We start from the raw sequence: 14,064 nt of genomic DNA on the forward strand, positions 1-14,064 counted from the left end.
TTTGCGTCACCAGCCTGCTGCTTGACGTCATCAGTCCTGCACCTGCCAACATGGAAGGCCGTGGTGTTGCTGGGTCTGGGGCTGAGGCTCTTGTTCCTGGACCGGCTGCGGTCACGGTCCGCGAACTTCTGCAGGACGGTAAGGGAGCAGGACCGGGCTAGGGGCAGGCAGCTCCGCAGGGCCGCTCGGCTTGTCGCTAGGGCTGTCAATCAGACGCTTTACTGTTGCAGAAAGTTTTCCGGGTCCCAGGGTGGTAGGTTCCTCTCCTGTCAGTCTGCCCCTGTCCTGGTCCAGGTGACCTCCCCTTTCTCCTGTAACTCTTCACTGGTCCTCCTTCCCCTGCGGCCGCGGGCCGCCACCTTGTTCCCACCACCGTGGGGGCCCTGGAGTTCCCATCTCAGCCTCTGAAGCCCAGACAGGGGCGCCTGGCCAGAGAGTAGGTGCTGAATATTACCACGGTAGCGGGGGGGGGGGGGGGGGGGGGGGGGAGAGAAGGACGAAGCACCAGGTCCTGGTGAAAAGAGGAGGACGTAGGAGGGGAGGTTTGGTCGGGAAAGAAGCCACTGCTGCCTGGGACAGTTTTGACTCTGCAGCTACTTCAGGAAGTATTCAATCCCCTGGAATGCTCACCCGGTTTTTCTCCAATTAATTTTTTTTTTGTCTGATGCATTCATCCGTGCACACTTAAAGAACCTTCAAAAGAGAGATGAGGGAGGGTTGCATTTGTTTTCTGTGGTGAAGTTAACCATTGTTTCCTGAACTGCACCGCTCCCTGTTTTACTCCTGTGATACCTTCTAGCTTTCTTAGATAATGGGATTCCTTGAGGTGCTTTGGGCTTATCCAAGATTGAGCACTACCTAGAGGTGACCGGGTTTGTAAGCTGTTAATGTTAGTTTAGGCTCTAGGTGAAAATAGTTGAAGGCCTGAATCAGGGTTGTTGCAGTGGCAGTTGAGAGGAGGGACTATGGGAAAATTTTTATAAAATTAATTTTATTGATTTTTTTTCCAATTAGTAAGCATGTGTTTCCCCCCCCCTTTCCAACTGAACACAATAAAAATAAAAACCTCCTAAAAAGTCAAGCAAAGTACATTCCCACGTTGTCCATATCCAAAAATGTATGTTTTATTCTGTATCTTGAGCCTTATCACTTCTTTGTCAGGAGGTAGTGAGTCTGCTTCATCTTTGGTTCTCTGGAATTGTGCATTTTCATTGCATTGATCAGAGTTCTCAAGTCTTTCAAATTTTTCTTTGTACTATCAATGGTATGAATGTTCTTCTGGTTCTATTCACTTTACACTGCATCAGTTCATTTAGGTCTTCCTAGTTTTCTTAAAACTATCAATTTTTTCATTTTTATGGCAAAATAATATTCCATTACATTCACTTATAGATAAATTAATGAAAAAAAGCATTTATTGAGTATTCATTATGTGCAAAACACTTGGCTAAGCACTGAGAATACAAATAGAAAAGTAAGACAACTTCTGCTATTATATGTTGTTATATATGCCACAATTTATTTAGCTGTTTCTGAATAGATGGGTACCTCCTTAGTTTCTAGTTTGTTTGGTTGTTTTTTTTTTTTAACTAATACAGAAATAACTGTAAATATTTCTAGTATACATAGTTTCTTTTCCTCTTTTCTTGGTCTCTTTGGTGATATATACCTAGTAGTGGTATCTGGTCAAAGGGTATGCACAGGTTAGCATCTTTTGAAGCATAGTTCTAAATTACTTTACAGAACAATTTACAGACTTTTGGGCATAGATCCCAATGCACAGCTCTATCAGCAGTGCATTAGTATTCCTGTTTTTGGCTCTGGGGAATCATAAGATGGCAAGAGCTGGGTTTCCTTGCAATAACTTTTCCTGGAATGGAATACAGGGGGGCAAGGTTTGAAATCTCCTTAATAATTGTATGCTGATTAAAAGCAACAGTGAAGAAAATAATTAGATGACACCAAGATAGGCCATTAATAAATTCAGAACATTAAGGAATAAACCGTATTTCAGGCTACTGAAAATCTTTTATGTAATTGTTCTCTGTAAACATGGAAGATATTAAACCTTTTTCAAATCCATCTTATTGAACCAACTAGAACCAAACAAAAGATTACAAGGGGAAATAATGGAATACTTGGGAGGAATCAAACTTTCTTATTCTCTCCCTCCTATCAATCTTTACCATGAGGCTGATCTGCTTCCTTATGCAGAACACATCCTACTCATTCCCATTTCTCTTTGCTCACACTATTCAATTTAACAAATATTTTTTAATCTACTACACTTGCTGTTTCATGCTATTCTCCTTCTCTGGGACCAGGCATGCTGCCTCCCTCCTCTATCTGTCCAAATAAAAGGTAAGCCTTTCAAAGACAGAAAGCTTTGTACATAGTAGGCACTTAATAAAAATATGTTTAATTGATTTGAAACTAATTCCAGGGAGGTAGTGTGGTAGAGAGAAAACATTGCTGGATTTGCAGTAGGAAAAACAAGGTTGAAATTCCTAGCCCTGATTTACCTGTGTGACCCTGGGCAAGTTACATGATTTCTTTGGGCTTCAATTTCCTTATCTGCAAAGTGAAGGTATTAGGACTAGATAACCTTTAAGTGTGCCCTCTTCTATTCTCCTTCTATACTGTTTCATTTGGTGATCTCTTCAGGTTCCATGGTTTCAATTATCCTATCTACACACATGACTCTCAGATTTCCTTATCCAGCCCTAACCTCTTTTCTGACCTCCAGTTTCACATCTCCAACTGCCTTTTAGATATCTTGAATTGGATGTCCCATAGACATTCAAAATTGATTATTTTCCTTCCCATAACTTCTCTTCTTCCTAACTTCTCTATCATTATAGAGAGTACCACCATTCTCCTAGTCATCTCTATATCCAATTAATGGTCAAGTCCTGTTATTTCCACTCTCATATAAGCCCCTTCTGTCTTCTGACACTGCCACCACCCTGGTGTAGGCTCTTATCACCTCTTGTCTAGACTATTGCATTAGGTTTCTGGTTGATCTTACCTTGTCTTTCCCCATTCCAATCCCTCTTCCTCTCAGCTGTCAAATTGATCTTCCTAAAACAAAAGTTTGACCATATCACAACTTTATTCAGTAAACTCCAGTGGGTCCCTGTCACTTCTAGAATCAGATATAAAATATCCTGATTTTTAGAGCCCAATGTGGCCTCTTCCTACCTTTCCAATCTTCTTATACCTTATTCATCTCCAAGTACTTTGTGCCCCAGTAACACTGACTTTCTTGCTGCTCCTCAAACACAACATTCTATCTTCCAACTCTGACCATTTTCACTGACTGTCCCCCATACCTGAAATGCTCTCCTTCCTCATATCCACCTCCTAGTTTGCCTGGCTTCCTTCAGATTTCAGCTAAGTCCTACTTTCTGCAAGAAGACTTTACCAGTCTCCTTAATCTTAGTGCCTCTCCTTTGAAACTACTCTCAATTTATCCTGTATATATCTTGCTTGTACATAGTTGTTTGCATGTTTGTATGCTCTAACATTAGACTGTGAGTTGCTTGTGAGCAGGAAGTGTCTTCCACACACCCTACACCCCCCCCCCCCCAGTGTCTTTCTATCCCTGTGCTAACCACTGTGCCTGGCTCTTAAATACTAGTTGACTGACTGACTCTTAAATTACCTGCCAGCTCTAAAATCTGTGGTATTAGAATTAAGATATCAGTGGCCACCTAAATGTGAAATGCTACAGATCTTACCTTATTCCGGTAAGCATTTTTATCACTGACTTAGATGAAAGCATAGATGACTTTCTTATCAAATTTTTGGATAGTGCAAAGCAGGGAAGGATTGATAATGTGTTAAATGACAGAACTGGAATTCAGAAAGATATTGACAAAAACAACATTGAACATTACCTTCTGCTCTCTCCTTCTTGTCAGGGTTATTCAGTAAACATTTATTAAGCATCTCCAACAATGCTAAGAACTGGGGTTACAGAAAGAGGTAAAGACAGTCTTTGCCCTCAAGAAGCTTTGGTAAGGCGTAAGGTCATTTCACCATGCCTATGAATGTGCTTAAGTTTTTTACATCCTATGAAAACCTTCCATTGATCCTGTCAGTCTCTTATGCAAGTAACATACTTTTTCTACCTTTGCAGCCACATTTCTGGAAAAAATAGTTTACATTTGTTTTCTCCACTTTTTAATTTGCGTATTCCTTGAGATTTGGCTTCCATGCACATGTTTTACTGCAATAGCTGTTTCCAAGGTTGCAGATGATTTCTTTTTCACTAAATCCAGTGACCTTTTTTCTGTCCTTGGCCTCTCTTTGTGAATTGCCACCTCCATGTGGATTCCCTTTGGTTTCTTAATGGTATGCTCTATGTTTTGCTGTGTCTCTGACTGTTCTTTCTTACTCCTTCATTAGCTCTTTATACTTAGAAGCCTTACACTTGAATAACCCATAAATTTCTGTGCTTGTCTCTCTTTTCTTTATGCTCTCTCATATTCTTTTTGTCTTCTCATATGGCTTTAGTTATAATCTTTATGTGTATGACTCCAGAATCTGTGTCTTACCTCCTCATCCTCAATTTCTCTCCAGAGTTCTAGTCCTATTTTTCTAACCGATTATTGAAGATCTCTTCTTGGATGTATTGCTGACACTTCAAATTCAGCTTGCCCTAAACTGAACTAACTCATCATCTTCCCCAAACCTGTTTCTCCCAGTATTTTCCATTGATGGTTACACCATCTTTTTGGTTACCAAGTCAAGTCAACAAGCAGTTCTTAAGTGCCTTCTATGTGCCAGGCATGATGCTAAGTGCTGGGCATATAAAGAAAAGCAAAGAAACAGATTTACTTTCTAGGAGTTCACAGCCTAATAAATAGGGGGAGACAGTCTACAAAAAAATTTATAGAAACAGCCTTGGAGGCCTTTTTGTCTACTCCTTCTTTACCCTATATCAGTAATGTCAAACTCAAATGGAAATAGGGGGCCTCTAAACTATACATAAGGTTTCCTGTGGGATGCAAATTGACTTATAAAATCATACATATTTATTTTTTATTAATATACCAACACACTAAAATCAGATAGAAACTGCATTTTAATATGGTTTGGGCTATACTTCATATTGTTGTGGGCTGCATGGTTCATAGGTTGTGTGTTTGACACTTTTGCCCTACCCATACAGTTCTCAGTTTCACTACTATTTTCATCAGTCTATTTCTCTCAACTCTCATTAAACTCTTGTTTAGGATACTGATCTTTTCTTGACAACATACCTTCCTATGCCTATACCTACCTAACTGGTCTTCCTGTCTTTAGTTTGTTCCCTTTTCAATTCTAAGTAGTCTTTTGGTTGAATCGCCCTGAGCTTATCATTCTATTGCTCAAAATTCTTCTGTGGTTCCGTACTTCCCACTGAATTAATTTCATTCTGGCATTCAAAGCTCTTTATAATCTGATTGTAGACTACCTTTGACCTTGTCTTATACTCCTTCCTTTGACATACTCAGAATTTTAGCCAAACTGAGCCCCATTCAACCAAATTCCATGCTACATTCTTGTCCTGCTTTTGATAGAATGGACTCCTTTTGTCCCTTCCCTAGGGTCCAACCCATGTTACCTTTAAATCAGGTGTCATGAGACCCTTTCTAACTTTCCTCTCCCCCACAAGTAAAAACTGATGTCATATCACTTTTCCTGAAACTATTCTTTGCACAGATTTTGTGCTTCTGTTTACCATTTATCTCTGTACGTCTTTCCCCCATTAGATGGTAAACTCTTTTCCAAGAGAGTATGTTTACTCATATTCTGGTATCCTTGGTTCTTGGTATGTTGTCCAGCACACACAGTAGTCACTTAATTGATTATGGAGTGACCATGAAGCACCATACTTTGGTTTAGCTGTACAACCATAGGATTGGGTAGTCATAGCTTGATGTGAAATATTCTTAATAACTAGGGCTCTTCTTAGTGAACTGCAATCTCAGTTCACAATATGTTATAGCATCCAAAGTAGGTAATGTTATCTTAGGCTGCATTGATTGAAACAGAGTGTCTAGAGGAAGGGTGGTTAATTAATTAAATAAATGCAAACTTTTTTTCTCTCTCTGTGTATGTGTGTGTGTGTATGTATGTATGTTTAGTTGTGGGAAGGTACACTGACAACTCTGGGAATCAGGAAAAGTCACTTGTAGGAGGTGATCCTTGTATTGAACCCTAAAGGGTGAAGGGAGTTCCAAGAAATGGAGGTGAGAGCGAGAGCAAGGGGACTGGCTATGCACAGTCAGGCCCAGAGGTGAGAGATGAAATGTTAGGTGGGGAGAATAGCAAGTAAGTCAGTATCACCACAACATAGAGTGTCCTTCTTGAGGCAGAGTATGGTTCAGTTAGCCTTGAAAGATAGGTTGGAGCCAGATTGTAAAGGGCATTAAATGCCAAAGAGAGGAATTTGTATTTTATCTCAGAGACATTAAAAGAGCTTCTTGAACAGGGGACTAACATTCTGTTCAAGTCAGCTTTAGGAATAATACTTTGGCAACTGTGTGCTGTATGAACTAGGGTTTTGGTAGTTTGAGTGGTAATTAGGGAATGGATAAAAGAGATCCATTGGATGGAAATAAAATCAACAAGACTTTACCTCTGATTTGATATGTGCTGGGAGAGAGTGGGGAATCAAGGATCATTCCTAGGTTGTGAATATGGGTTTCTTATGGTGGGGCGCACCACAGAAATGGGAGAGTTAGGAGGAGGGGTGAATTTAAGGTGAAAGATAATGAGTTTTCTTTTGTACATGTAAGAATTTGAGATGCTCAGCAGGCAGTTGGAGTTGTAGATCTAGATCTCCGGAGAGAGATGAGCACTGGATCTATAGTTTGAGGATTCTTTTGTATAGAGATGTTATTTTGATATAGAGAAGGGAGTTGATGAGATTCTCAAGAGAATATAGAGAGAAGTCCCAAGGTAGAGCTCTGAGGAACGTTGACCCAGAATATATGGGACATCAATGATGATCCAGTAAAAGAGACTGAGAAGGATAAGTTTAACAGGATATAATAAAATCAGAGAAAAACATTATCACAAAACCTAGGGATGAGAAGGTGCTCCCAGGAGGAGGGAATAGTCAACAGTATTTAATGCTACAGAGAGGTCAAGAAGCATGAAGGATGCCAAAAGACTATTGGATTTAGCAATTAAGAGATCATTGGTAACCTTGTAGAGAGAGTAGTTTCTATCACGTGGTGGAGTTGGAAGCTGGATTGCAAGAGTTTGAAATGAGAACAGTAGGTAAGAAGATAGAGGCAACAGTTTTTGTTTTGTTTTGTTTTTCCCTTAGGAGTTTGTAAAAGGGAGAAAGAAAATAGGATGTATGGTAGGGTCAAGTAAAGGGTTTTTTTTTTTGTAAGATTTGGGGAGATCTAGGTGTATTTGTATTTGTGTTTATCAAGAAAGGAACCAGTAGATAAGGAGGTGATGTTTAAAAGGACAAGCTCTCAGAGAAGTAGAGAGGGGATAGGGTAAGCATAAGTAGATGGGATGTTGCTGGTAAGGAGAAATGCAACTTCTGAGACTGAAAAGAGTATATGTACATCAAGGAGCACTAGAGCTTGCAGCCACATAAAAGCACGGGACCTGGTCACAGTTCTAGAGGCAAGAGGAATGCTAGTACTTGCTGTTGCAGAGGAGCAGGGGCCTTTCCTGGGTACACACCAGCATGTTGTCACAGCAGAGCAGTGACAACACCTCTCCTCAGATCACACCACCTTGGAAGCATTGAAAACTTGTAGATCCCCAGAAAACAGTACCATGAAAAAGCCTAAAGCTTGGAATAGTGCCTCCCTACCCCCAGGGTGAATAAAGCCCAACTTTAACATAAAGTTCAAAGTCAAGAAATAGGCTAGAAAAATGAGCAAACAACAAAAAAGAACTTGACCGTAAAAAGCTACTATGGTGGCAGGGAAGACCAAGATATAAACTCAGAAGAAAACAATGTGAAAACTCCTACAACGAAAGCCTCAAATAAAAATGCTAATTGTACCAGAGGCCAGCAAGAATTTCTGAAAGAGTTAAAGAAAGAGATGAGTGGTAAAGGAATAATTGGGAAAATAAATGAGAGTAATTCAAGAAAATTATGATAAGAGAATAACATCTTAGTAAAAGAGGTGCAAAAAAGTATTAAAGAAAATAATACCTTAAAAAGCAGAATTGGCTTAATGGTAAAAGAGGCACAAAAATTCACTGAAGACAAGAACTCCTTGAAAAGCAGAGTTTGCCAAATGGAAAAAGGGGTATGAAAACTCACTGAAGAAAATAATTCCTTCAAAATTAGAATTGGGCATGTGGAAGCTAATTACTCCATGAGACATCAAGAAACAATAAAATAAAGTCAAAAGAATGAAAAAAATAGAAGAAAATGTGAAATATCTCATTGGAAAAACAACTGAATTAGAAAACAGATCAATGAGAGAAAATTTAAAATTAGTGGACTACCTGAAAGCCATGAACAAAAGAAGAGTCCAGATACCATATTTCAAGATATTATCAAGGAAAACTGCCCCAATATCTTAGAAATTGAAAGAATCCATCAGTCTTCTGAAAGAGATCCCAAAATGATAATTCCCAGGAATATTATAGCCAAATTCCAGAGTTCCCAACTCAAGGAAGAAAATATTGCAAGTAGCCAGAAAAGAAACAATTCACATATTGTGAATCCACACTCAGGATCACACAAGACTTATCAGCTTCCAAATTTCAGGAGTGGAGGGCTTGGAATATGATATTCTGGAAGGCAAAGGAACAAGGATTGCAACTAAGAATCACCCAGCAAACTGAGTATAAACCTTGAAGGGAAAAATGGATATTTACTGAACTAGAGGACTTTCAAGCATTCCTGATGAAAAGACCAGATCAGAATAGAAAATTTGACATTTACACAGAAGACTCAAGAGAAGCATTAAAAGCTAATTGTGAAAGAGTAATCATAAGGGACTCAATAAAGTTAAACTGTTTACATACCTATATGGGAAGATGATACATATAACTCCTAAGAACTTTAACAATATTAATAGGGCTTTTAGAAGGAGTCTATATAGACAGACAGGCAGCTGGGTGGTGTAGTGGATGGAGCTCTGGGCCTGGAGTCAAGATGACTCATCTTCCTGAATTCAAATCTGGCCTCAGATACTTCTTAGCTGTGTGACCCTAGGCAACCACTTTACCTTGTTTTCCTCAGTTTCCTCATCTGCAAAATGAGCAGGAGAAGGAAATGGCAAACCACTCTAGTATCTTCACCAAGAAAACCTCAGATTGGGTCATGAAGAGTTGGACACAACTGAAAAACAATTAAATAACCACAACATGTAGACAGAGGGAATGGGTATAAGTAGATTATGTTGGGATGATCTCTTTAAAAAAATTGAAGAAGTGAAAAAGGGATATACTGGGAGAAGGAGGAAAGGAGAGGTAGAATGGGGAAAATTTTCTCACATAAAAGAGGTGTGCAAAGAAGAATTTTTATGGTGGAGGGGATAATGGATGGTGGCCAGCAATGCTTGAACCTTACATTTATCAGAATTGGTCACTATTGATTAAAGAAATGCAAATTAAAACAACTCTGAGATACCTCCTCATATCTATCAGAAATGACAAATGCTGGAGGGGATGAGAGAAGATAGGTATACCAATAAGCTGTTGGTGGAGGTATGAACTGGTCCAGTCTCTCTGGAGAACAATTTGGAACTGTGCCCCAAGTCTATAAAACTGTGTACCCTTTGACCTAGCAATAGCACTACCAAGTCTGTACCCCAAAAAGATAAAAGAAAAGAACCCATTTAAAAAAAATGTATTTATAGCAGCTCTTTTTATGGTAGCAGAGAATTGGAAATTGAGGGAATGCTCATCAGTTGGAGAATGGCTAAAGTAGTGGCATACGATTGTGATGGAATAGTATTGTGCTATAAGAAATGACAAGAGGGGATGGTTTGGGGGGAAAAACATGAGAAAACCTATATGAACTGATGCAAAGTGAAGTAAGAACGGGAGATCATTATTTGTAGTAAGAGCAATTTTCTAATAATGATCAACTATGAAAGACATGGCTACTCCGATCAATACAATGATCCAAGAGGATTCAGGACGAGAAAATGCTATCTACCTCCAGAGCGAGAACTGATGAACTCTGAGTGAAAATTGAAGTATACTTTTCTTACTTTCCTTATTTTTCTTGCTTTTTTGTAATATGGCTAATAGGAAATATGTTTTGCGTGATTTCGTATATAAAATTGCTATCATTTTGCTTACTTTCTCATTGAGTGGGGGAGGAGTGGGAGGGAGGAACAGAATCTACATGAATTTCTTCTTACAGCCTTTCAGTTCTTTCTCTTTACATCTTCAGAATCATTCTTAAGAACTTCCTATTCCTTCTGGACTGACTTTACATATAAAATTTTAATCTCTGTGATCCTGTCATTCTCTTAAATTCTTTTAAATATACTCTCCAGAATGTTGGATTTTTGTTTCCAGACTGTTTCCAGTTTTCTAATTCTCTTTCACAAACTTTAAGGTAGAATAATCATGGCCCCCCAAGGTTCCCATCCTTTCCACTGCTACTAAAGTGGCATCTATCCACATCACTCCCTAGTCAATAAATGCCAAAGGCTCCCTATTGCTGTAGGACAAAATATGAATTCCTCTATTTGGCTTACAGAGGATTTCATAACCTGGCCTCAACCTGTCTTTTCAGCTTTTTTTGAATGACTTTCATTCCTGAACTCTAGTTTAACTAATTGTTCTTGAGCACTCAAGGCAGCAGTAAGGCACTGCAAGAGAAAGACAGGAGGCAGCAAGCATATACCAGGCAAGTTAAATCACCACCACAACCACATTGACCACCATCTCCCTTCAGACACAGACAAAAACAGCCCAAGACCCTGAACCCAAGAACTTTGGGAGTGGCAGTGTTCCCCAGAACTACTTCCAGCCCAGCCCTTGCAGCCAACAAGGGATCATTGTGGAGAAAGGGCCCACTTTCTCATAACCATCAACAATGTCTGCTGATCAGTCACCACCAGTGGGTAGATGACCTAAAGAGCCCTGGGAGTGACAGTGCCCCCATAACTCTGCTTGTCATCAGCCCAGTCCTCGTAGCCATCATCCTGAGAATTAACTCCTGTGGAGAGGGGACCAGTCATCCCACTGTCTACCAACAAGTTGCTACCTACATGGCAAGTAAGCCAGCCTAGCTGAAGCAGCAAGGCACCCTGAGAGAGAGAGCCAGGAAGTATGGCATGTGCCTGGCAAGTCAAAGGAGGATGGTGGCAGAGGGAAGGTTAGGAAGTGGCAGTGGGGAGCAAAGATTATGGTTACCTCCCCTCTAGGACCAATGAGACATTAGAGAAGTGCAATCAACTTGGATTTATAATTTCTATCAGGAATTTATCAGCCATTTTTCCAGCTGTCTTAGAAATTCATACTATTTCCCACAATGAAAATATCACTTCTATTTTCCATCCTTTTAATTGGACATATATGGTAAAATGCCTTATATGGTAGAAACTAATTTTTTCTTACTTTTATCATATTACTGTCATGAGCCCCATCTTGCTAAAACTTGGTGGATGACAACTAATGTTTGTTTCCATTTGTTAAAATTTCAAGTTCACTTTATTACTCGTTTTGTGTATTCGTGTATAAAATACTGGGACCCTAAATATAGTCCTTATTGTGTTTTCATGGGCATGGAAGGACTCCCCCCTCCCCTTTTTTAAAGATTAATGTCTGTATAGTAATTATCTTGTAATCAAGGCCTTCCTTACTGAGGGTTTAGTAACAAAATAATAATTTTGTTTGCCTATTATTTATGTATTTTTAATGAGCCTTTTTCATTTTCTCTCCAGAATGTTATTTTGACTTTTTAAGTGAAGACTTTGATGTAAAGACCTATACTTCTCAATCTATTCACCAAGCTGTAATAGCTGAACAGCTAGCAAAACTTGCACAAGGAATAAGCCAGTTGGATAAAGAACTACACTTACAGGTAAAGCTTTTTTTTTTCTTTTTAAGAATAGATATTCCTAAAGTAACTTGCATTGTGTTGCTATAGACTCATTATCACTTAAGGTGTGTGTGTGTAGGTGTAGTATGGATTTCTGTGAATAAGTATCTTATTTTTCCAAGGTAACATTATAGGTAAATCAAATATTTGTAAGTTGAATACTTTTAAAAGCCTTAGTGGAACTGAACAATTTTAAAGACTCATCTGGTGAATCCTGTTTACTGATTGAAAACATTCAACTAGTCTCCTTTGTGAGGTGGCAGGTTAAGGAAAAAAAAGGCAGCCTTAAATCCTACAATTTTCCTGCATTCCCTTAACTAAGCTTCATCCATTCTAATCATGTGACACGCACAAAATACAAGGGAAAAAAATTAGAAAGGAGAAACATAGGGTCTTGGGGTAAGGAAGATTTTTCAATAGGAAGTCCATAAAAGTCCAATTATAAACATTGTTTTTAGGCAGTAATTGAACCTGAAAAAGTAAAATCAGACATGAATGAAGAATAGTGTTAGAAATGAGTAAGGGCCTGGAACATATCAGTTACTGAAGACACGACCATTCTAACTGTACAAAATGTTTATGAGGTTAAATGAAGGGCATCTTTGATGAAGGCATGAGACGATAACAGGGAAATCTTCTGAATTTTGTGTCACACTACCTTTTCACTTTCACACATTTAATTTGAAAGGTATAGAGAATTCAAGGTTCCACAGCGTTTATTATTTGTTGATTATAAAGAAGTACCTGATTTTATACAGAAATTTTATACAGAAAACGACTGCTCTCCCATGGTATCTCCCATGATGATGTCAAATTGATACAAGATTGTTTCAAAGATACAAATACAGAGAGAACTTGTTTTAGTTCTCTTTTTATTATTAACATCAAGTAAATAACCAGGAAGAATATGGACAACCTATTCTTTTATCTTACATGTAATATGCTTTAACTATGAGGAATGGGTATCCCTAACCATTTTAAGAAGTTTTGCTAGTGAATTTTTGTAAGGTTTGCTCCAAAGCCTTTAAATTCTTTGACAGTGGGGCAGCTAGGTGGCCCTGTGGATAAAGCACTGGCCCTGGAGTCAGGAGGACCCTAGTTCAAATCTGGCCTCAGACACATAACACTCACTAGCTGTGTGACTCTGGGCAAGTCACTTAACCCTAATTGCCTCACCAAAAAAAAAAAAAAATCTTTGAGACCATCAGAAAACATTTCTGCAAATATAATACCAACCCACACTCTTCTTCAAATGCTCTTTGATTTTGATAATTAACAGAATTTCAGATGTAAAATTCAAAATTGCATCCTTAATTATTAGAATAAGATTGAAGGTTCAGTTCAGTACTAACATTTCGTGTTCTGACTAATATTCTGATTTGTAGGTTGATGGGCAAGGAGATAGGAAAACTATCGCAAGATGCTAACTAACTACCTCCTTAGGTTAGCTTAATAGTTGTATAATGAAGCCATGCTATCTTCAGGTAGCCATTTTGTTCTGCAATAATATTTTGACATATCAAGTTATGATGCAATCTGTCATAAAATTTTTGTTTTATATTCATATTAACTCATACTTTGGCACCTTTGAGTAGTCTAGTATGACTGAATTTTCTGACTACTGAGAATTTGGTTTTTAGCATATGCCCCGCTGAAACAATTATCATGTCCTCATTCTTCTTAAAATCCAGGACACTTTGTTAATTTGTCCGTGCTGTGGAAGACTTTTTCAAGCGTCAGCAAGACTGACCAATGTTGACATTGTTGTTTAAAAAAAAAAAGACAGGCCATGGTCTATTTTTTTTTCCAGAAAAAAATGTATAGCCCTGTGTGCTACCATCATGATTTGCTTATGTCATTTAAAAAGATTTATCCTTCTGGCAGCACTTATGTTACCTCCATTCTTTTTTTTTCTTTTCAGCCATAGGTTATCTGATCTTTTCATTGAAAACAGACAATATAAAATGTAAATTTGTAGTGTAATTTGGTTGAATTAGGGTACTATTTGTTCTCAGTAGCTGTAT

The 14,064-nt window shown here is 38.5% G+C and overlaps 1 protein-coding gene across 1 annotated transcript in view; it reads left to right on the forward strand.

The window, feature by feature from the left end:
• Positions 1-35: 35 nt before the first annotated feature.
• The window catches only part of COG5 (component of oligomeric golgi complex 5), a 361,274-nt gene continuing 347,245 nt past the window's right edge, over positions 36-14,064 (forward strand). Inside the window, exons 1-2 of the mRNA XM_027838594.1 lie at positions 36-138; positions 11,883-12,022. Of these exons, the coding sequence (XP_027694395.1) occupies positions 51-138; positions 11,883-12,022 (228 nt within the window). The 5' untranslated portion in view covers positions 36-50. The remainder of the gene's footprint in view (positions 139-11,882; positions 12,023-14,064) is intronic.

Source organism: Vombatus ursinus, unplaced genomic scaffold (assembly GCF_900497805.2).
Source record: "Vombatus ursinus unplaced genomic scaffold, bare-nosed wombat genome assembly UNPS02014830.1, whole genome shotgun sequence".
In the NCBI taxonomy this organism is placed as follows: domain Eukaryota; kingdom Metazoa; phylum Chordata; class Mammalia; order Diprotodontia; family Vombatidae; genus Vombatus; species Vombatus ursinus.